General features: G+C 58.1%; 2 protein-coding genes across 3 annotated transcripts; both read left to right on the top strand.

The window, feature by feature from the left end:
* The first annotated feature begins 3,101 nt into the window (after positions 1–3,101).
* On the top strand, positions 3,102–9,792 carry SPEF1 (sperm flagellar 1). Its single transcript, XM_054633869.2, has 7 exons — positions 3,102–3,265; positions 3,359–3,470; positions 3,959–4,109; positions 4,666–4,714; positions 6,116–6,173; positions 7,623–7,731; positions 9,579–9,792. Exons 1-7 carry the CDS (start codon positions 3,145–3,147, stop codon positions 9,684–9,686), a joined length of 708 nt encoding a protein of 235 aa, XP_054489844.2. The 5' UTR covers positions 3,102–3,144; the 3' UTR covers positions 9,687–9,792.
* A 3,007-nt stretch (positions 9,793–12,799) lies between these two features.
* On the top strand, positions 12,800–22,072 carry ADISSP (adipose secreted signaling protein). Of its 2 annotated transcripts, none has more exons than XM_054633673.2 (6): positions 12,800–12,913; positions 14,063–14,143; positions 16,776–16,930; positions 18,923–19,061; positions 20,896–21,012; positions 21,514–22,072. In XM_054633673.2, exons 2-6 carry the CDS (start codon positions 14,125–14,127, stop codon positions 21,612–21,614), a joined length of 531 nt encoding a protein of 176 aa, XP_054489648.1. In that variant the 5' UTR covers positions 12,800–12,913; positions 14,063–14,124; the 3' UTR covers positions 21,615–22,072. The 2 variants fall into 2 exon arrangements, with proteins under 2 accessions (XP_054489648.1, XP_077034029.1); XM_077177914.1 differs by lacking the exon at positions 12,800–12,913 and adding an exon at positions 13,041–13,065.
* The last annotated feature ends 14 nt before the right edge of the window (positions 22,073–22,086 follow it).

Genomic DNA, 22,086 nt, shown 5'->3' with positions numbered 1-22,086 from the left:
TAACACAAAAGAAGGCAAAAAAAAAGAAACCCACAAAATAATCCCAGAATTGACCCAGATTACACCCAAAATAATCCCAAACTGTTCCTCAAATAACCCCCCCAAAAAAAAAACACAAAAAAACCCAAAAAATTCCAAACAAGCCCAAAATCACCCACAAGTAAGCCCCAAAACCACAAAACAACACCATAAAATACCCCCAAAACCCCAAATAGGCCCAAAATAAGCCCTAAAACACCCCAAAAATCACCCAAAAAAAAACCAACAAAAAAAATAAAAAAAAAACTCCCCAAAATACCAAAACCAAACCCAAATAACTCCAAAATAACCCCCAACACCCCCCAAAATATCCAAAAACCACCAGAAACAGCCCAAAAAACCAAAACAAACTCAAAAGTCCAAAACAATCCCAAATAACCCCAAAATAGCTCCAAAACAACCCCACAAAGAACCAAAATAGCCTAAAATATCCCCAAAAAATACCAAGATCCCTAGAACAGACCAAAATAACCCCCTCAAAAATATCAGTCTTACAAAAAAAAAAATACAACAAACAAACAAACAAAAAAAAAGAGGAAAAAAGAAAACAAAACAAAAAATGTCCAGGGGGAAAAGGGGAGGAAAAAGGGAATTAAAAATGGGAAAGTATGCGAAAAATGGAATAAAAATGAGGAAAAAAGGGGGAAAAAAGGGAAAAAAAAGGGGGAAAGGAGGGGGAGAACGGGAATAAAAAAGTGAAAACATAGGGGAGGAAAAATGGAATCTAAAAAGGGGGAGAAGAGAGGGGTAAAAAAGGTGGAAAATGAAATTAAAAGGGGGGAAACAGGGTGGGAAAAAGGGAACAAAACGGGAAAAAAATTAATCAAAAGAGGGAGGGGTGTGAGAATGAAAAAGAGGGAAGGGGGAAGAAAAAGGTGGAAAAAATGGGGGGGGAAATTTAAAAAAAGCGGGGGGGGGGGGGGGGGGAAGGGAGGGAATCCTGGGGGAAATCCTATTGGGGGGGGGGCTCTGACGTCACACAGGTGACAAAGCCAGCGGGGATGTCCCCAAGGTGCCACCCGCCGTGCCCAGCGACACCGCGGGGGAAGCGCCACCAGCCGAGGAGCCGCGGTGAGGCCGCTATGTCACGATATGTCGCGCCCGGTCGCCGGCCACGGAGCGCAGCGCGACAGCCCCGGGGGCCGCGCCGCGTCCACAGGGGGGCGCCCACCGCCGCGCCGCCGATTTTTATGCAAAAATGGCGGCGATATTAACCAATGGGAGTGCGTGATAGGCGGGGACAAGAAGATGATTGGTTAAAGCTATGATTGGCGGGAATTATAGCGAATAGAAAGGCGCGGAGGGTGGAGCCGGAGATAATGCGGAAGTACTCGATGCGTGGCAAACAGAGGGGTGGGGCGTAGCCGGATGATTGACGGGAGGTGCAGCCAATTGCAGGCGTAACGGAGTGGAGAGGCGGGGTCGGAGGATGGGCGAGGCTGAAGGCGCAGCGGGGAACGGCGGGGGGACAACTGAGGGGGGAATTCGGGGACACGGCCCGGCCAGGGGGGGACATGGCTGGGGGACGGGACAAGGAGGAGTTGAGACTTGAGAGCCCCACACCCGGGTGCAGGTGGGGGCCAATTCTTCCTGCTGGGGGGGGTCCCATTCACTGCCATAACGACCAGCCCCTGATCTGGGGGTGTCACTGCCACCTCCTGCGACTGTGCCTGTGTCTAAATCCCATCCGTGGTGTCCATATCCCATCCATGGTGTCCATATCCCATCCCTGTGTCCATATCACATCCCGGTGTCCATATCCCACCTCTGTGTCTAAATCCCATCCATGGTGTCCATATCCCATCCCAGCGTCCATACCCCCTCCATGATGTCCATATCCCATCCATAGTGTCCATATCCCATTCCCAGTGTCCATATCATATCCATGGTGTCCATATCCCATCCCTGTGTCCATATCCCACCCGTGGTGTCCATATCACATCCATGGTGTCCATACCCCCTCCATGATGTCCATATCCCATCCATGATGTCCATATCCCATCCATAGTGTTCATATCCCATTCCCAGTGTCCATATCCCATCCCAGTGCCCATATCCCATCCGTGATGTCCATATCCCATCCCAAAGTCCATATCCCATCCATGGTGTCCATATCCCATCCCAGCCTCCATATCCCATTCATGGTGTTGATATCCCATCCCAGAGTCCATATCCCACCCCAATATCCATATCCAATCCCAAAGTCTGTATCCCATTCCCAGTGTCCCTGTCCCATTCCCAATGTCCATATCCCACACCAGTGTCCATATTCCATCCCAATATTCATATCCGACCTCAGTGTCCATTTCCTATTCCCAGTGTCCATATCCCATCCACACTGTCCATATCCCATCCCTGGTGTCCATATCCCACCCCGATGTCCATATCCAATCCAATGTCCATATCTAATCCCAAAGTCCATATCCCATCCCAATGTTCATATCCCACCCCCATTTCCATGGCAATAGGGTGCACCCTGCAAGCCCTGCTCCTGTTGCCATGGCACCACGACGCTCCCTGAAGCCCCGCCCCCATTGTCATGGCAGCAGAAATGCTCCCCTGAAGCCCCACCCCCCGTTGCCATGGCAACAAGACTCTCCCGTGAAGCCCTGCCCCCGTTGTCATAGCAGCAGTGACGCCAGTAAGCCCCGCCCACTTCCCCATGGCAATGGGATGCTCCCATTATGCCCCGCCCCGTTGCCATGGCACCGCGACGCTTCCTTCAAGCTCCACCCCCGTTACCATGGCAGCAGAAATGCTCCCATTAAACCCCGCCCCTGTTGCCGTGGCAACAGCGACGCTCCCATTGAGCCCTGCCCTCGTTGCCACGGCAGCAGAGCCGCTTCATTAAAGCCACGCCCCCGTTTCCATGGCAATTGGACGCTCTGCTCAGGCCCCGCCCCCGTTGCCATGGCGCCGCGACGCTCCGCTCAGGCCCCGCCCCCGTTGCCATGGCGCCGCGACGCTCCGCTCAGGCCCCGCCCCCGTTGCCATGGCACCGCGACGCTCTGCTCCGGCCCCGCCCCCGTTGCCGTGGCGCCGCGACGCTCCCCTCAGGCCCCGCCCTCGTTGCCATGGCAGCGGGGACGCTGAGGCCGGGCCCTGATGGCGGCCGAGGGGCCGGAGCCGGGCCCGGAGGCGTCGCTGGTGTCCCTGTACCGCTGGCTGGACACGGTGCCACTGTCGCGGCCGCGCAGGAACATCGCCCGCGACTTCAGCGATGGCGGTTGGCCCTGCGGGGACACGGCGGGGTGGCCGGGGCGGGCTGTCCCTCTGTCCCTGTGGTGCCAGCCGCAGCGTGTCCCCGCTGTCCCCGCAGTGCTGGCGGCCGAGGTGGTGAAGTTCTTCTTCCCCTCCCTGGTGGAGCTGCACAGCTTTGTCCCCACCAGCTCCACGGCGCAGAAAGTCGCCAACTGGGGCCACCTTAACAGGTAGGGACAGGCGCCACTAGCTCCGTGTGACCCCCCCCCACCCCCTGTCCGGGGTGTCCCCAGATTGTCCCCACCTGTCCTGCGGGCGGTGTCGCCCTGTTCGTCACATCCCAACAGCTCCGTGTGGCCACAGAGCCACCGTGGCCTGCAGCGGGTGGGGACTGGTGTCCCCTTGTGTCCCCCTGTGCCTCTCTGGGTCCCTCTGTGTCCCTCTGTGTCCCTCTGTCACTCTGTGTCCCCTGTGTCCCCCGGTGTTCCCTGTGTCCCTCTCTCTCCCTTTCTGTCCCTCTGTGTCCCATCTCCCTCTCTGTCCGCCTGTGTCTCTCTGTCCCTCTGTGTCCCCCCTCTGTCCCCCTCTGTCCCTCTCCGTCCCTCTGCCCCTGTGTCCCCCTTTGTCCCCCTGTGTCCCTCTGTGTCCCCCTGTGCCCCATGTCCCTCTGTGTCCTTCTGTCACCTCCTCCGGGTGTTCCATGGATCCCAAATTCCAGGAAGGTGCTGAGCAAGCTGAACCTGCGGCTGCCCGAGGAGATGATCCAGGCGCTGGTGCGGAGCCAGCCGGGAACGGCCGAGCAGCTCCTGCAGCTCCTGCGGGACAAAATCCTGCGGAGGCAGAGGAACGGCAAGGGAGGGGCTGGGAAGGTGAGGAAATCCCAAAAACGGGAAGGAAATCCCAAAACCGAGGAGGAAATCCCAAAAACGGGGAGGAAATCCCGAAAATAGGGAGGAACTCCCAAAAATAGGGAACTCCCAGGAATGGGGATCCCGGGAAAGGTTGGATATTGGGGTTTGGGAAAAGATGGGATAGGGGAGGGTGGGAATGAAGGGGATTTAGGGTTGTTCCCAACAGAAATCGTTCCTGGATTCGGCTCTGGAGCCAGGCTGGGAGAGCTGGGAATGTTCCCCTGGAGAAGGGAAAATTCCAGGGAATCCTCAGAGTCCCTCTAAAGGGGCTCCAGGAGAGCTGGAGAGGGGCTGGGGACAAGGCCTGCAGGGACAGGAGCCAGGGAATGGCTCCCACTGGGAAAGGGGAGATTGGGCTGGGATCTTGGCAAGGAATTCCTGCCTGGGCTGGAATTCCCAGATTTGCTGGGGCTGCTCCTGAAAGTCCCAGGCCAGGTTGGTGTCACCCGGGCTGGTGGCAGGGGTGTCCCAGGTGTGTCCCAGGTGTCCCAGGGGTTTTCCTGCCTCTCCTCAGCCCCCAGCGGAGTCGGCAGCACTGGACGAGGGCAGGTACCTGGACACAGGTAAGGGATGGGGGATAAAGGATCCCAAAATTCCCCACTGGGACTTTTTGGGGTCCCTGGGAGGCGATAGTGGTGTCGGGGCAGGTGACCCCATCCATCCATCCATCCATCCATCCATCCATCCATCCATCCATCCATCCATCCATCCATCCATCCATCCATCATCCATCCATCATCCATCCATCATCCATCCATCCATCCATCATCCATCCATCCATCCATCATCCATCATCCATCCATCCATCATCCATCCATCATCCATCCATCCATCATCCATCCATCATCCATCCATCCATCCATCATCCATCCATCATCCATCCATCATCCATCATCCATCCATCCATCCATCATCCATCCATCCATCATCCATCCATCATCGATCCATCCATCCATCATCCATCCATCCATCCATCCATCATCCATCCATCATCCATCCATCATCCATCCATCCATCCCTCATCCATCCATCATCCATCCATCATCCATCCATCATCCATCCATCCATCATCCATCCATCCATCCATCCATCATCCATCCATCCATCATCCATCCATCATCGATCCATCCATCCATCATCCATCCATCCATCCATCCATCATCCATCCATCATCCATCCATCCATCCATCCATCCATCCATCCATCCATCCATCCATCATCCATCCATCATCCATCCATCATCCATCCATCCATCCATCATCCATCCATCATCCATCCATCCATCCATCCATCCATCCATCCATCATCCATCATCCATCCATCCATCCATCCATCCATCCATCCATCCATCATCCATCCATCATCCATCCATCCATCCATCCATCCATCCATCATCCATCCATCATCCATCCATCATCCATCCATCCATCCATCATCCATCCATCCATCATCCATCCATCATCCATCCATCCATCCATCCATCATCCATCCATCCATCATCCATCCATCCATCATCCATCCATCATCCATCCATCCATCCATCCATCATCCATCCATCCATCCATCCATCCATCCATCCATCATCCATCCATCATCCATCCATCCATCATCCATCCATCCATCATCCATCCATCCATCATCCATCCATCATCCATCCATCCATCCATCCATCCATCATCCATCCATCATCCATCCATCATCCATCCATCATCCATCCATCATCCATCATCCATCCATCATCCATCCATCATCCATCCATCCATCCATCCATCCATCCATCCATCCATCCATCCATCCATCCATCATCCATCATCCATCCATCCATCATCCATCCATCATCCATCCATCCATCATCCATCCATCCATCCATCATCCATCATCCATCCATCCATCATCCATCCATCCATCCATCCATCCATCCATCCATCCATCCATCTGTCCATCCATCCCTGTGGGTTTTCCAGGCCAGCCCAGGCTCCAGAGTGATTTGGGAAGGGGCTGCAGCCAGGACGGCGCTGCCAGGTGAGGGCTGGGCAGGGGACGGGGCCCTTTTGGGGTCAGGGGGTCTTTATGGGGTCACTGTGGGGTCCTTGTGGGGTTCTGGGTGTCACTGAGGGGACTCAGGGGGTCCCTGTGGTGGTTTGGGGTCTCTATGGAGTTTGGGGCATCACTGTGAGAGTTTTGGGGGTCACTGTGGGGTTTTGGGTCCCTGTGGGGTCAGGGGGTCAGTGTGAGGGTTTTGGGTTAAGGTCACTGTGGGGTTGGGGGGATCCCTGGGGTGGTTTGGGGTCACTGCAGTTGTTTGGGGATAACTGAGGGGGGTCAAGGGATCTTTGGGTTTGGAGTGTTTGGGGTGTCCCCATCCATGAGGGTTCCGGGGGTCCCCATATGGCTCTTGGGGTCTTTGTGTGGGTCAGGGACTCACTGTGGGGTTTGGGGTCACTGTGAGAGTTTGAGGGGGGTCACGGTGAGGTTTGGGGGGTCCCTTCAATGGTTTGGGGTCACTGTGAGAGTTTTGGGGGTCACTATGGGGTTTGGGGTCACTGTGAGGGTTGGGGGGGTTCCTTTGGGAGTTTGGGGTCACTGTGGTGGTTGGGGATCACTGAGGGGGGTCAGGGGATCTCTGTGGATTTTGGGGTGTCCCCTTGAGGGTCAGGGTCTCCCTGTGGGGTTTGGGGTCATCATGAGTGTTTGGGGGATCCCTGTGGGCTTTGGGGTCACTGCAGTGTTTGGGGCGTCCCCATGAGGGTCGGGGGGTCCCCATGTGGCTCTTGGGGTCTTTGTGTGGGTCAGGGATGCACTGTGGGGTTTGGGGTGCCCCTGTGGAGTTGGGGTATCCCCATGAGGGTCAGGAGTTCCCTGTGGGGTTTGGGGATCACTGTGAGGGTTTGGGGGGTCCCCACGGGGGTTTGGGGTCACTGCAGTGTTTGGGGTGTCCCCATGAGGGTCAGGGGTTCCCCATATGGCTCTTGGGGTCTTTTTGTGGGTCGGGGACTCACTGTGGGGTTTGGGATCACTGTGAGGTTTGGGGGGGGATCGCTGCAGTGTTTGGGGTGTCCCTATGAGGGTCAGGGGGTCCCTGTGGTGGTTTGGGGTCCCTGTGGGGTTTGGGATCACTGCAGTGTTTGGGGTGTCCTCATGAGGGTCAGGGGGTCCCCATATGGCTCTTGGGGTCCTTGTGTGGGTCAGGGACGCACTGTGGGGTTTGGGGTCACTGCGAGGGTTTGGGGGGTCACTGCAGTGTTTGGGGTGTCCCCATATGGTTCTTGGGGTCCTTGTGTGGGTCAGGGTCTCACTGTGAGGGTTTGGGGTCACTGTGAGGGTTTGGGGGTCACCGTGGTGTCCCTGGGTGTCGCTGGGTGTCCCCATGAGAGATGAGGACATTCCCATGGGATCGGGGCACAGGATTTGGGCGCCTCCCCTCTGGGAGGGCTCAGCGCTGTCCCCCCGGCCGTGTCCCCGCCGCGCCAGGGCGGTGACAGTGGCGGTGCCCGCGCCGCCCGGGGCTGGCCCTGGGGACATGCGGCAGCAGCTGGCGGAGCGCGAGCAGGCGCTGCAGCTGGCGCGGGACACGATCCAGGTGAGCCCATCCCAAATCCCAGTCCCGGGCTCCGGAGAGGCCCCGGATGTGCGGGGACATCGCGGGGGGACACGCGCGACACTGACCTGTCCCCCGCCCTTCTTCCCGCCTTTTCCGTGTCCCCCCATTCCCAGCTTTCCCCTGTCCCTTCTTCCCAACAATTTTTATCTGTCCCCCTTTCCCGCCTTTTCCGTGTCCCCTATTCCCGGCTTTTCCCGGCTTTTCCCGATCTTTCTCCGTCCCCCTTTCCTGGCTTTTCCCTGTCCCCCTTTTCCAGCTTTCCCTTGTCCCTTCTTCCCTAAAATTTTCTCTGTCCCCCTTTCCTGGCTTTTCCCTGCCCCTTATTCCCGGCTTTTCCCTGTCCCCTTTTCCCACCTTTTCTTTGTCCCCTATTCCCGGCTTTTCCCGGCTTTTCCCGGCTTTTCCCAATCCTCCCTTCTCGGCTTTTCCCTGAACCTTCTTCCCAAAAATTGTCCCTGTCCCCCTTTCCAGGCTTTTCCCTTTCCAGGCTTTTCCCGGCTTTTCTCGGTTTTTCCCTGTCCCCCTTTCCCCGCTTTTCCCTGTCCCTCCTTCCCTAAAATTTTCCGTGTCCCTCCTTCCCGGCGTTTCCCTGTCCCCCTTTCCGCCTTTTCCGTGTCCCCTATTCCTGTCCCCTTTCCCCGTTTTTCCCTGTCCCTTCTTCCCAAAAAATTTCCCTGTCCCCCTTTTCCAGCTTTCTCCGGTTCCTCCTTCCCAAAAAATTTCTCTGTCTCCCTTTCCCGGCTTTCCCCGGTTCCTCCTTCCCTAAAATTTTCCCCGTCCCTCCTTCCCAGCTTTTCCCGTTTTTTCCCTGTCCCCCTTTCCTGGCTTTTCCCTGTCTCCTATTCCTGGCTTTTCCCGGCTTTTTCCTGACCCTTCTTTCCTAAAATTTTCTGTGTCTCCATTCCTGGCTTTTCCCGGTTCCTCCCCTAAATTTCTCCCTGTCCTTCCTTCCCGGCTTTTCCCGGTTTTTCCCGGTTTCTCCTGATTGTTCCCTGTCCCTTCCCTAAAATTCTCCCTATCCCACCTTCCCGGCTTTTCCCTGTCCCCCTTTCCCGTTTTTTCCGTGTCCCCCTTTCCCGGTTTTTCCCTATCCCCCTATCCTGGCTTTTCCCGGTCCCTTCTTCACTAAAATTTTCCCTATCCTCCTTCCCAGCTTTCCCCAGCTTTTCCCGAATTTTCCTGGTTTTTCCCTGTCCTTCCTTTCGCGGTTTTTCCCGGTTTTTCCCGGTTTTTCCCGGTTTTTCCTGATCCCCCTTCCCGCTTTTTCCCCTCCCTCAAATTTCCCCTCAAATCCGGCTTTTCCTCGCCACAGATGTAAATTTCGGGAAAGGCCGGAATTCTGAGGGATATCCGGGAACGGGAACAGCGGGATATTCTGGAATTCCCATTTTATTTTTTTATGGGAAAGGGATCAGAACCCCAAATCCATCTCTTTCCCTCAGTGGGGAAAAAACCCCAAAATTCTTCTGGGAAAAAAAACTCAAAATTCCTCTTGGGAAAAAACCCAAAATTCTTCTGGGAAACAAAAAAAAAACCAAAAATTCCCTGTTACGGGAAGATCCCTTGGAATTGGTTTGGGATTTGGGGATTTGGGATTTTGGGGATTTGGGGATTTGGGATTCCTGCAGATCCTGCAGGCCAAGGTGAGGCGGAAATCCCAAATCCATCTCTTCTCCTCAGTGGGAACAACCCCAAAATTCATCTGGAAAAAAACCCAAAAATTCCCTGCTTCGGGAAGACCCCTTGGAATGGGTTTGGGATTTGGGGATTGTGAGGTTTTGGGATTTTGGGGATTTTGGGGATTTTGGGATTTGGGATTCCCGCAGATCCTGCAGGCCAAGGTGGGGCGGCTGGAGCAGCTCCTGCTCCTCAAGAATCTCCGCATCGACGACCTGAGCCAGCGGCTGCAGCAGCTGCAGGGACAGCGCCGCTGACCCGCGACAGCGACACCGCGGGGACAGCGCGGGGACAGCCCGGGGACAGCGCGGGGACAGCGCGGGGACAGCCCGGGGACAGCGCGGTGGCTCCCGGTGGCTCCGGTGGCCCCGGTGGCTCCCGGTGGCTCCCGGCGGATTTGGGTATTAAAGAGTTGGATCCTGAAGGGGTCAGAGTGGCCGTGAGGGGACATTGGGGACATGGGGGGACAATGGGGACACTGGGGGCGCTGTGGGGACAGCAGGGAGGGAATAGCAGGGGGGACACTGTGGAGACAGCAGTGGGGAAACTATGGGGACACGGGGACATTGGGGACACTGTGGGGACACCAGGGACATGCAGGGACACTGGGGACACTGTGGGGACAGCAGGGGAGGTGGTGGCAGTGTGGGGACACTGTGGGGAGGGGACAGCAGAGGGGGGATGGCAGTGCAGGAGGGGGACAGCGTGGGGACAGCGGGGTGGAGGTGGCACTATGGGGACATGGTTGTGGGGACAGCACTGTGGAGGTGGCAGTGTGGGGACACAATGGTGACACTGCGGGGGACATTGGCATGAAGACATCAGGACAGGGACACCAAAGTGGGGACACTGTGGGGACATCAAGGGAGGGACAACAGCGTGGGGACACCATGGAGACAGCAGAGTGGGGACATTGGTGTGAGGACACTGTGGGGACACTGTGGGGACACTGTGGGGACATGAGCATGGGGACAGCAAAGTGGGGACAGCAGTGTGGGAGGGGGGACATCTGTATGGGGACATCGGGGTGGGGACACTGTGGGGACACCAGAGAGGGGACAGCAGGGTGGGGACACCATAGGGACAGCAGGGTGGGGATGGCCGTGTGGGGACGCTGTGGGGACATCAGGGTGGGGACACTATAGGGACACCGTGGGGACATCACAGTGGGAGGGCGGGGCAGCAGCATGGGGATGGCAGAGTGGGGACAGCATGAGGGCATTCTGGGGACACTGTGGGGACATTCTGGGGATGCCACAGGGACACTGTTGGGACAGCATGGGGACACTATGGGGACATTCAGGAGACACCGTGGGGACACCATGGGGACAATCTGGGGACACCCTGGGGATGCCATGGGGACATTCTGGTGACACTGTGGGGATTCCCTGGGGACACCCTGGGGACACGAGGCCGCTGCTCCCGCCCGGTGGCCGCCGGGATTTAATCCCTTCCCAAATCCCGTTGTTTTTGTAAAGCCGGAGCAAATCCGCGCCCGGTGACAGCGACATCCCCCGTGTGTCCCCTCCCTCCCCTCACCTCACCAGGTGACATCCCCAGCCACGGGGACACGCCCAGGGGTGGCTCTGGGGACCGTCCCCGTGCCAGAGTGGCTTTTTTAGGGAAAACCTGGAATTTCCGGCCGGTGTGGGAACGGGGGGGACAAGGTGGGCCCTGGGGACAAAGCGGGCCTGGTGTCCCCTCCCTTGGGGACAAGCCGGGTGTGATGTCACCGTGCTGGTGACAAGGACACGGCCGGGGCTCTGGGGATGGCTGGGAATGTGGATCCCAGATTTCTGGGAATGTGGATGCCGGGTTTTTAAGCGTTCCAGCAGCTGGAGCAGCCCCCCAGGGGTGACACTGTCCCCTCTGTCCCTCACGTGTCCCCTCTGTCCCTCACGTGTCCCCTCTGTCCCTCACGTGTCCCCTGACTCCGCTGTCCCCCCGGCATTCCCAGGGGACAATCGCGGCGTTCTCCGGATGGGAACTGGCACCGTTCCCTGTCCCCTGTCCCCGCGGGAAGGACACGGAGCTCGGGATGGGGACAGGAGGGACAGGGCTGGATGTCCCCAGGAGGGGCGGGAAGCGCCAAGCAGGGGGGAGTGGGGGTGGGATTGAGATGGGATTGGATGAGTTGGGATTGGGATGGGGATGGGGATGGGGATTGGGATTGGGATTGGGATTGGGATTGGGGTTGGGGATGGGATTGGGGTTGGGGTTGGGGTTGGGATTCAGGTGGGATGGGATTGGGTTTGGGATTGGGATGGGATTGGGTGGGGTGGGATTGGGATTGGGATTGGGGTGGGGTTGGGATTGGGATTGGGATTGGGACTGGGGTTGGGGTGGGATGGGATTGAGGTTGGGATTGGGATTGTGGTGGGGATGGGTTGCGATGGAATTGGGATAATTGGGATGGACAGACAGATGGATGATGGATGGATGGATGGATGGATGGATGGATGGATGGATGGATGGATGGATGGATGGAACAGAAGGGATGGGAAGGAATTGGGATGAAATGGGGTGGGATAAAATGAGATGGGGAGGAAATGCAATGGGATGGATGGGATGGGATGGGATGGGACGGGATGGGATGGGATGGGATGGGATGGGATGGGATGGGATGGGATGGGATGGGATGAAGCTGAGATAGGGTAGAAGGGATGGGATGAGATTGGGGTAAAATAGGATGAGATAGATGGAATAGTATTGGGATGGGAAGGAATTGGGATCAAATGGGATGAGATGGATGGGATGGAGATGAGATGAGATGGGATCAGATGGGATGGGAAGAAATTAAATAGGGAGGAAATTGAATGTGATGGGACAGAACTGAAATGGGATGGGAAGGAATTGGGTGCAGTGGGATGGGACAGGAAGGAACCGGGATAATTTGGGTTTAGATGGATCTAATGGAATTGGGATGAAATGGGATGAGATGGAATTAAATAGGAAGGAGATGGGATGGGGTGGGATGAGAGGGAAGGGAAGGGAAGGGAAGGGAAGGGAAGGGAAGGGAAGGGAAGGAAAGGAAAGGAAAGGAAAGGAAAGGAAAGGAAAGGAAAGGAAAGGAAAGGAAAGGAAAGGAAAGGAAAGGAAAGGAAAGGAAAGGAAAGGAAAGGAAAGGAAAGGAAAGGAAAGGAAAGGAAAGGAAAGGAAAGGAAAGGAAAGGAAAGGCCCCTCCCCCACCCCTCCCCGTTCCCATGGCAACGCCCCCGCTCCTCCCCTCCGCCCACAAGGGGGCGCCCCGTGGCGCGCGCGCCCTTCCTCATTGGCTGCCCCGCCCCCTAGCCCCGCCCCTAACCCCGCCCCTTAGCAACCATCCCACCCCTTGGCAACGCCCGTTAAGCACCGTCAGGGGCGTGGCCTGGAGGCGCGACCGGCGTGCGCGCCCACCAATGGGAGAGCGAGGTGGGGGCGCGCCGGCCAATAGGAGCGAGGGGGCGTGTCCCCGCAGCGGGAAGCGGGCAGCGGGAGCGGCGGGGTGAGCGGGGCACGGCGGCACCGGGGGGACACCGGGGGCCACTGCGGGGCACCGGGGGCAGCCGGGGGGCGGCAGAGGAGCCGGGGCAGCCCCGCGGAGGGGCCGGAGGGCCGCGGGGGATGGCGGAGCTGAAACGGCGCCGGGAAAGGGGGGTGGGGACAACCGCGGCCGCGCTGTCCCCTCCTGGGGAGCTGTCACCCCCGTCCTGAGACTGGGGACACCTCTCCTTCCCACCCACCCAGCGTGGCTTGGGACCCCCCAAATCCATGGATTTTCCCCCGCGGGAGAGGCTCCCCCCTTCCATTCTTTTATCCCGTTTTTGTCCCGAAATTTTGGGGGGGTTTTTTTCTTCCCCATGGATTTCCCGGCGTTTTGGGGTTTCCACTTTTCCCAATCCCTGCCGGCATTCCCGCTCCCATGGGGCGATCCCAAGGAGGAGGAGGAGGTTTGACCCTCCGATTCCATCCCGGGGATTTTTATTTATTTATTTATTTATTTTTGGGATGTCACATCCCGAATTCCCGGCTGGCGGTGGCGTCTCCGCGTGTTTATCCCGGGAAAAACCATCTGGGAAAGGCTCCAAGTTTGGGATCCGATCTCCCGTTTATCCCGGGAAAAAAACATTTGGGAAAATCTCCAAGTTCAGGATCTGATCTCCCGTTTATCCCGGAAAAAAATATTCGGAAAAAGCTCCAAGTTTGGGATCTGATCTCCCTTTTATCCCGGGAAAACGATTTGGGAACAGCTCCAAGTTTGGGCTTTGATCTGTTTATCCCGGGAAAAATGTTTTGGGAAAAGCTCCAAGTTTGGGATCTGATCTCCCGTTTGTCCTGGCAAAAACCATTTGGGAAAGGGCCCCAAGTTTGGGATCAGCGCCGGGAATCTGGGGAAAAAAAATCCCAAACCTCGATGACGTTTTTTGGGGGGGGGAAAAAAGAGGGAAACTGAGGCACGCTCGGGGGAGGGAATTCCCTAATTCCCGCTTTTCCCGGAGCTTTGGGATGAGGGAATGCCCATTCCAGGCCCTGGCTCCTCCCCGCCAGCATCGGGGCCACCTCGGGGCCACCGCTGTCCCCGCAGTGGGATGGGGAATATGGGATGGGATTGGCGCCTTCCCCTTCCCAGCCCATTCCCACCCCATTCCCGCAGAATTCCCGGACGATGCCCCCCGGCCGCTGAACTTGGGGACAGCGACATCGCCGGACGGACAGATGGCGACAGCCGGCAAGGGTGAGTGCCCACACCCCCTCCCTGTCCCCCGATCCCGGGATTTGGGGCTTTCCCGCAGCTTTTGGGGTCTCTCTGTGCCTATCCCGGGATTTGGGGTTTTCCCGGAGCTTTTGGGGTCTCTCTGTGCCTATCCGGGGATTTGGGGTTTTCCCGCAGCTTTTGGGGGTCTCTCTGTGCCTATCCGGGGATTTGGGGTTTTCCCGGAGCTTTTGGGGGTCTCTCTGTTCTTATCCAGGGACTTGAGGGACCCCAAAAGCGCTTTGGGGTGAGGCAAATCCCGAGGAATCTTTATGGGATTCTGCTCCGGGGATTTCTCCGGGAATGGGGCCGGGGGTGGTTCCTTTCCCGTGGGATGAGCAGGAGAGCCCCAGGAATTCCCAGGGAAAAAAAGGGTTGGGGACATCTTGGAGGGGACCCTGAGACCCCTGGGGGACGCGGTGACCCCGAGGGTCCAGCAGGTTCTGATCCCACAAATCCCACATCCAGGGGATTCCCTGATCCCACAAATCCCCAATCCAGTGGATCCCCTGCTCCTAGAAATCCCTGATCCCAGAAATCCCTGATCCCAGAAATCCCAGATCCAGCAGATTCCCGGATCCCACCAATCCCAGACCCAGGGGGTTCCCTGATCCCATAAATCCCAGATCCAGGGGATTGGCTGTTCCCTGAAATCCCTGATCCCATAAATCCCAGATCCCACAAATCCCAGATCCAGGGGATTTGCTGCTCCTAGAAATCCCAGATCCCATAAATCCCAGATCCAAGGGATTCCCTGATCCCACAAATCCCTGATCCCACAAATCCCTGATCCCATAAATCCCAGATCCTATAAGTCCCAGATCCAAGGGATTCCCTGATCCTGCAAATCCCAGATCCCATAAATGCCAGATCCCATAAATCCCCGATCCAGGGGGTTCCCTGCTTCCATAAATCCCAAATCCAAGGGATTCCCTAATCCCATAAATCCCAGATCGCACAAATCCCAGATTCCATAGGTCCCAGATCCAAGGGATTCTGTGATCCCAGAAATCCCAGATCCAGCGGATCCCTGGCTGCCACCCCTGCCGGTCCCTGCTGTCCCCTCCCGAGGCCACCCCGAATCCCGGGATACCCCAAATCCCGGGACACCCCAAATCCCGGGACACCCCGAATCCCAGGACACCCCAAATCCCGGGACACCCCAATTCCTGGGACACCCCAAATCCCGGGCCACCCCAATTCCCGCCTTCCTCCCGCTCCAACCCCGCTGTCCCCAGTGTCCCCGTGCCCGGGAGGGGGCGGCCAGATGTCCCCAAGTGCCACCAGGGAGACAAAGGGATTTGGGATTATTATTTGGGATTATCGAGGGTCGGGATTTGGGATTCGGGATCCACGCGGATCCTTCGGGATCGCCACCCAGGAGGGTCCCCACGCGTGTCCCCGCGCTGTCCCCGCGTCCCTCGCTGTCCCCGCGGGGCTGCGGGAGGGACTCTGGGGCCGAACAATGGCGGGGCCCTAAACCCGGCTCATTAAAGCCCGGCTCATTAAAGCCGGCTCATTAAAGCCCGGGATTCCCGGCGCTGCCAGCACAAAGAGCCTTTTCTTCAGGCGACAAGGGAGGCGACAATCTGCTGCTGGCGGCGGTGACAATGTGCTGCCAGCTGGGAGCGGGAGGAGGAGGAGGAGGAGGAGGAGGAGGAGGAAGGGGCGGATTTTCCATGGAAGCGGCGCACGTGGAAAATCCCACGGGATTTGGGCCTCCGTGGGGACGGCGCTGTCCCCAAGCTGGTGGCAGGGCCCCGGCGCTGCCGTGTGGCCTGTCCTGCTGGCCTTGTCACAACTGTGTCACCTCCCCTGCGTCACCTTCCCTTGCCGGTGACACCGTGCAGCCCGAGCAGGGAGCAGAGCCTGCCGAGCCTGGGGACACCTGGGGACACCTGGGACATTCTGGTCCTCGGAGGGGAGCTGGCTGTGCTCACTCGTCACCTGTGTCCCGCTGTCCCTGTGTCACTTGTCCTAAGGACATCACAGGAGGGAGCGGAGTCTGCTGAGCCTGGGGACACTTGGGGACACTTGGGGACACCTGGGGACCATCTGGACATCAGCTGGTGGCACTTCCACGCTCTCCCCCCTTCTCACCTGTCCCCTGCCAGCAGTCACCTGTGTCCCTGTGTCCCCAAGCCTGTGTCACTTGTCCTATGGACACCACAGGAGGGAGTGGAGTCTGCTGAGCCTGGGGACACCTGGGCATGCTTGGGGACATTTGGGGACACTTGGAGACCCTCTGGACATCAGCTGGTGGCCAGTCCCTGCCCGGATGGGAACTGGCTGTGGTCACTTGTCACCTGTGTCGCTCTGTCCCTGTGTCACTTGTCCTAAGGACGTCACAGGAGGGAGCGGAGTCTGCCGGGCCTGGGGACACTTGGGGACACTTGGGGATGCTTGGGGATGCCTGGGGACCCTCTTGGCACAGCCCGGTGGCCTTTCCCTGCTCGGAGAGGAGCTGACTGTCCCCAAAGGTCCCCACAGGTCCCCACAGGGAGGGGGTGACAGGGAAGCCTCTCCTGGTGCCACCACGCTCAGCCCCGTGTCCCCAACGTGAGGCCACCTCCCCTGGGGACAGGGCTGTGACCGGGCCCTTTGTCACCTGCAGGCAGCAAGGGGAAGGGGACAGCGGTGCGCTTCACCCCCGAGGGGACCCCGGGCCACCACCAGGAGGGGACACAGGGCCACGTCCACTTCCAGGAGCAGCTGCACGACTCGGCCGTGATGGTGACACAGGACAAGGACGGCCACTTCCTGGTCAAGGTGGGGGACAGGGGGACAAGGCGGGGGTGTCACCATCCCCTGGGGACTCCGCGGGCTCCCAGCTCCTGAAAATTCCCGGATTTGGAGGCATTGCCACCCCAGAATTCCGCGTCATTCCCAACTCCGGATTGCCCCCCAAATCCAGCGCTACGTTTGGGTGGCTTTGGGGACACGGGGGACCCGCGGCACTGTCCCCTCTGCCCCGTTTTGGGGACGCTGGGTCCGTTCTGAATCCCACCAGGGCCGTTCCCAGCTTTTTCCCGGTTATCCCGTGGGTGTCACGGCTCCGGGGGCGGCGCCAGGGGGAGGGGACAGGAGCCACCCGCGGTGCCACCAACGTGTGCGTGGCACCTGCAGCTGCCACCAGCGCTGAGTCAGAGCCTCGTGGCCGGAATTCCATCCCAAATTCCCAAATCCGGCGCTGCCGCTGGGGGGGGGGCGGCCCCTGTTGATTTCCCACCGCGTGACGATGAGGGGGTGGCAGTGCCACCCACGGGGACACGGGGACACGGGGACATGGGGAGGGGTCCCTGCTGGCGTTGGGATGTGCCCGGGAAAAGATCCTGGGGGTTTTTCTGGGGTTTTAAAGGGATAAATCCCAAAAATGGTTTGGGGAGGGAAAAGAGCTTGGAGCTTGTCCTGGTTCCTTGGACACTCCCAGGGATCCAGAGAAAAATTGGGATTTCAGCCCAGCCGAGAATTCCTTCCCAAAATCCCACCTCAAGTGTCCCCATTCCCTCTGTCCTTGTCCCCCTCCAGCTCTCCTGGAGCCCCTTTAGGCTCTGGAAGTTTCTCCCCGGATCCTTTTCCAGCATTTTGGGATGATCCCACTCCATAGGGGGATTTTGGGAATTCCAAAAATCCCACCCCAAATGTCCCCATTCCCTCTGTCCTTGTTTTAAAGGGATAAATCCCAAAAATTGTTTGGGGGGGGAAGAGCTTGGAGCTTGTCCTGGTTCCTTGGACACTCCCAGGGATCCAGAGGAAAATTTGGGAATTTCAGTCCAGCCGGGAATTCCTTCCCAAAATCCCACCCCAAATGTCCCCATTCCCTCTGTCCTTGTCCCCCTCCAGCTCTCCTGGAGCCCCTTTAGGCTCTGGAAGTTTCTCCCCGGATCCTTTTCCAGCATTTTGGGATGATCCCACTCCATAGGGGGATTTTGGGAATTCCAAAAATCCCACCCCAAATGTCCCCATTCCCTCTGTCCTTGTTTTAAAGGGATAAATCCCAAAAATGGTTTGGGGGGGGGGGAAGCTTGGAGCTCATCCTGGTTCCTTGGACACTCCCAGGGATCCACAGAAAAATTGGGAATTTCAGCCCAGCCGGGAATTCCTTCCCAAAATCCCACCCCAAATGTCCCCATTCCCTCTGTCCTTGCCCCCAATCCCTCTCCAGCTCTCCTGGAGCTCCTTTAGGCTCTGGAAGGTTCTCCCTGGATCCTTTTCCAGCTCTTTGGGATGGATTTTGGGAATTCCACCCTCCGGATCCTGGCCCCGGATGTTTTTTCCCTCAGGGATCGTTCCCTTCCCAAAATGGATTTTTCCAGGGCTCTGCAGGGCTCTGTATTTTGTCATGACAGCGGAAAAATTCCACGGGAAGAGGCGCTCCTGCCTTTTCCAGGGACAGCTGGAAAACCTCTCCCTGCTCCTGTGCCATCCACAGGTCCTTATTCCCAAAATTTTGTCCCAAAATTCCATATTTTTCCTGCAGTTTTTTTGGGGCAAAATCATCCTGTTTGTTACCTTGTCTTGATTTATTTCTGCAATTATTCCTGTTATTTCCTAAATTATCTCCTGCTTATTATTTCCTGAATTTTTTAGGGCACAAATCCCGGATTTAACAGTGGGAATGTTTAGGATACAATCCCCCCCCTCTCCAGGTGCTGTCCCCGCCTTCCTGGGGACTCTCCAGTGTCCCTTGTCCCCCAAGGGGAGGGGTGACAGTGACACCCCCGGCCGTGGTGTCACCCCCATATCCCGCTTTTTTCCCAGGTGGGATTCCTGAAGATCCTGCACAAGTACGAGATCACCTTCGTGCTGCCCCCCGTGCCCAGCCTGGGCAAGGACATCTGTCCCCTCCCTGTCCCCAACCCCAACCTGCGCATCGTCAGTGTCACCTCCCTGCCCGAAGGTACCGTGTCCCCTCCTTGTCCCCACTGTCCCCACCCTGTACCCGGCCCTTTCCCAAAGGGGGCACACCCAGGAATTGTCCCCTCAGTGTCTCGGGGAGGAGGTGACAATTCCTTGTCCTCAGGGATGTCCCCACATTCCCTTATTTTGTTGTTGTTGGGATTTTCCTTTCCTGGGGTGGGGGCTCCAGACCCTGACAGGGGACAGGGACAGGGACAAGGATTGCTCCAAGAGGTGCCACCCTCCACTCTGGGGACAACTGGGATCCCAGAGCCTGGGGACAGCTGAGTGTCACCCTGGGCTGGGTGGCAGTTCCTTGGGGACACGGGCTCTGTTCCGAGGACACCACATGTCCCCAAGGCCATCTCGGTCCCATCCCAGATGTCCCACAGCCAAGGGATGCTGTTTCCCACATCCCTGTCCCCTCGGTGTCACCTCCCTGCAAGTTGGGACAGGGCTGGGCTTTGATGTCACCTCCCTGCAGTGGGGACAGGGTAGGGACAGGGCTGGGCTTTGGTGTCACCTCCCGGCAGTGGGGACAGGGTGGGGACAGGACAGGGACAGGGCTTTTCCCACCCACCGCTGGCTCCACCCCAAAAAAGCGCTTTAGGGTTTGTTTGGAGATTCCCAACAGGGATCAGGATTGGGATCGGGGGTGGGGGCGGACCAGGATGGGGATCTGGGATCGGGGCTGGGATTGGGATTGGGATCGGGATCGGGATCAGGGCTGGGATTGGGACTGGAATCAGGACTGGGATCAGAGCTGGGACTGGGGCTGGCATCAGGACTGGGATCAGGACCAGGATTGGCAGCAGGATTGGAGCCAGAAGCCAGGATCAGGACCGGGATTGGGACTGGGATCAAGGCCAGAATCAGGACCAGGATTGGAGGCAGGAGCCAGGATCAGACCAGGATCGAGGTGGGAATCAGGAGTGGGACCAGGACCAGGATTGGGAATGGGACCAGCATTGAGGCCAAGATTGGGACTGGGATTGGGACTGGAGCCGGGATTGGGATTGGAGCTGGGATCAGGATTGGAGCTGGGATCAGGATTGAAGCTGGGATCAGGATTGAAGCTGGGATCAGGATTGGAGCTGGGATCGGGATTGGAGCTGGGATCGGGATTGGAGCTGGGACTGGGGCCAGGGCCTCTCCAGAGCAGACGAAAGGAGCCCTGGGGAACTTGTGAGTGGCGGGGGGGACAGGCAGGACAGGGAGGGGACAGGGACAGGCAGGGAAGGTTCAGGAAGGGCAGGGAAAGTTCAGGAAGGTGCAGGCAGACACAGGTAGGACTGGAAGGGTTCGGGAAGGCCAGGGAAGTTTCAGGAAAGGGCAGGCAGGGTAAGGAGGGCACAGGCAGGGTAAGGAGGGCACAGGCAGGGTAAGGAGGGTACAGGCAGTACAGGAAGGGTTCAGGGAAGCTTCAGAAGGGTGCAGGCAGGGTGAGGAGGGCAGAGGCAGGCACAGACCAGGCTCAGGCAGGGTGAGGCAGGGTGAGGAGGGCTCAGGCAGAGTGAGGAAGGTGCAGGCAGGGTGAGGAGGGCACGGGCAGGGCAGGGAAGGCACAGACAGGGTGAGGAAGGCTCAGGTAGGGTGAGGAGGGTACAGGCAGAGTGGGAAGGGCACAGTCAGGCAGAGGCAGGGTGACAAGGACACAGACAGGGTGAGGAAGGCTCAGGTGGGGTGAGGAAGGCTCAGGTAGGGTGAGGAGGGCACAGGCAAGGTGAGGAGGGCACGGGCAGGACAGGAGGGGTTCAGGGAAGCTTCAGGGGGGCACAGGCAGGGTGAGGAGGGCAGAGGCTGGCACAGGCAGCCCCTCCATGTCCCCGTGGCAGGGCACAGCGTGCGCTGCGAGTACATGGCGCACAAGGAGGGCGTGCTGAAGGAGGAGCTGCTCCTGGCCGGACACAGCCCCAGCCACGTCAAGGTCACCGTCCAGGCCCGGGTCATGGGTAAGGGGCTCTGGGGGGGCTCTGGGGTCCCTCCCTGTCCCCTTTTCCCCCCTCCACCAGGCCCAGCCACTCTTCCCAGTTGTCCCAGTTCAGGTGTGGCACTGTTGAGGAATTGCCCAAAATGGGTGATTTCATCCCAAAAACTCCCCAGCCTGGGGGTTGAGGGGAGCCCTGAGAAGAGGTGAAGGGAGGGGGTGGGGGGTGACCCCAATGTCCCCAGGGCCCCTGTCCCTGGGACCCCCACCTTGTCCCTGGGATGTCCCCTGTCCCTGGGACCGTCCCTATAAACCCCAACACCCCCTTGCTCCTCATGTCCCCCACCCCATACCCCAGCCACCCCCAGCCCCCTGAGGCTGTCAACACCCTTGGGGGCAGTGACCACAGCGGTGACACAAGGGACAACACATCCCTCACCCACCCGGCCCCAACACTGGGAGCCTAAAACCCCCACAAACCCCTTCAAAAGAGATGTCCCCGAGCCGTGTCCCCTGCTGTCCCCAGACCGTCACCACGGGACACCGATGCTCCTGGACGGGGTGCGCTGCATGGGAGCCGAGCTGGAATACGACTCGGAGCAGAGCGAGTGGCACGGCTTCGACTGACCCCAAACCCCACCCCGGGGGACCCCAAAGTCCCCAAAGCACAGCACGGTCCCCAAAGCGGGCGGGGAGGGGGGACGGGACCCCGCTCGTCGCTGCTGCTGCCGCTGCTTTGCCCTCACCCCGCAGCCCCGGTGGGGGTTTGGGGGAATTGTGCCTCTTGGGGTGGGAATTTTTCCCTCTTTTCTGGGGTGGGGGAGGAATTTTGCCTGTGGAATGTGGGGCGGGAGCAGGGGATCCCCAGTGGCTTTGGGGTTGGGGCCGTGTCCCCCTGCCGTCCATGTCCTTGTGTTGCTGCCAGCGCCTCTTTTATGGGTTTGTTTTTTTTTTTTTTTCTGTTTTTCTCCTATTATTTTCCTGGTTTTTTTCTTTCTTTTCCCATTTTTTTTTTCCTCATGGTACAAGGACCAGGAGAAGTTTCAGGAGGTTTTATGTGCCTACAAATATATATATATATATATGTATATAAATATAA

The sequence above is a fragment of the Agelaius phoeniceus genome, chromosome 4, assembly GCF_051311805.1.
Source record: "Agelaius phoeniceus isolate bAgePho1 chromosome 4, bAgePho1.hap1, whole genome shotgun sequence".
Lineage (NCBI taxonomy): Eukaryota > Metazoa > Chordata > Aves > Passeriformes > Icteridae > Agelaius > Agelaius phoeniceus.
This window is presented reverse-complemented; position numbering and strand designations above follow the sequence as displayed.

What these genes read in the sequence shown, in the direction of transcription:
- SPEF1 (XM_054633869.2), top strand. Translation starts at nt 3,145, where the DNA reads ATGGCGGCCGAGGGGCCGGAGCCGGGCCCGGAGGCGTCGCTGGTGTCC. An exon ending in AACTGGGGCCACCTTAACAG is followed by an intron (nt 3,471 to 3,958) that starts GTAGGGACAGGC and finishes CCCAAATTCCAG; the next exon opens with GAAGGTGCTGAGCAAGCTGA. An exon ending in TGGCGCGGGACACGATCCAG is followed by an intron (nt 7,732 to 9,578) that starts GTGAGCCCATCC and finishes GGATTCCCGCAG; the next exon opens with ATCCTGCAGGCCAAGGTGGG.
- ADISSP (XM_054633673.2), top strand. An exon ending in ACGGCCACTTCCTGGTCAAG is followed by an intron (nt 16,931 to 18,922) that starts GTGGGGGACAGG and finishes CTTTTTTCCCAG; the next exon opens with GTGGGATTCCTGAAGATCCT. An exon ending in CGTCCAGGCCCGGGTCATGG is followed by an intron (nt 21,013 to 21,513) that starts GTAAGGGGCTCT and finishes TGCTGTCCCCAG; the next exon opens with ACCGTCACCACGGGACACCG.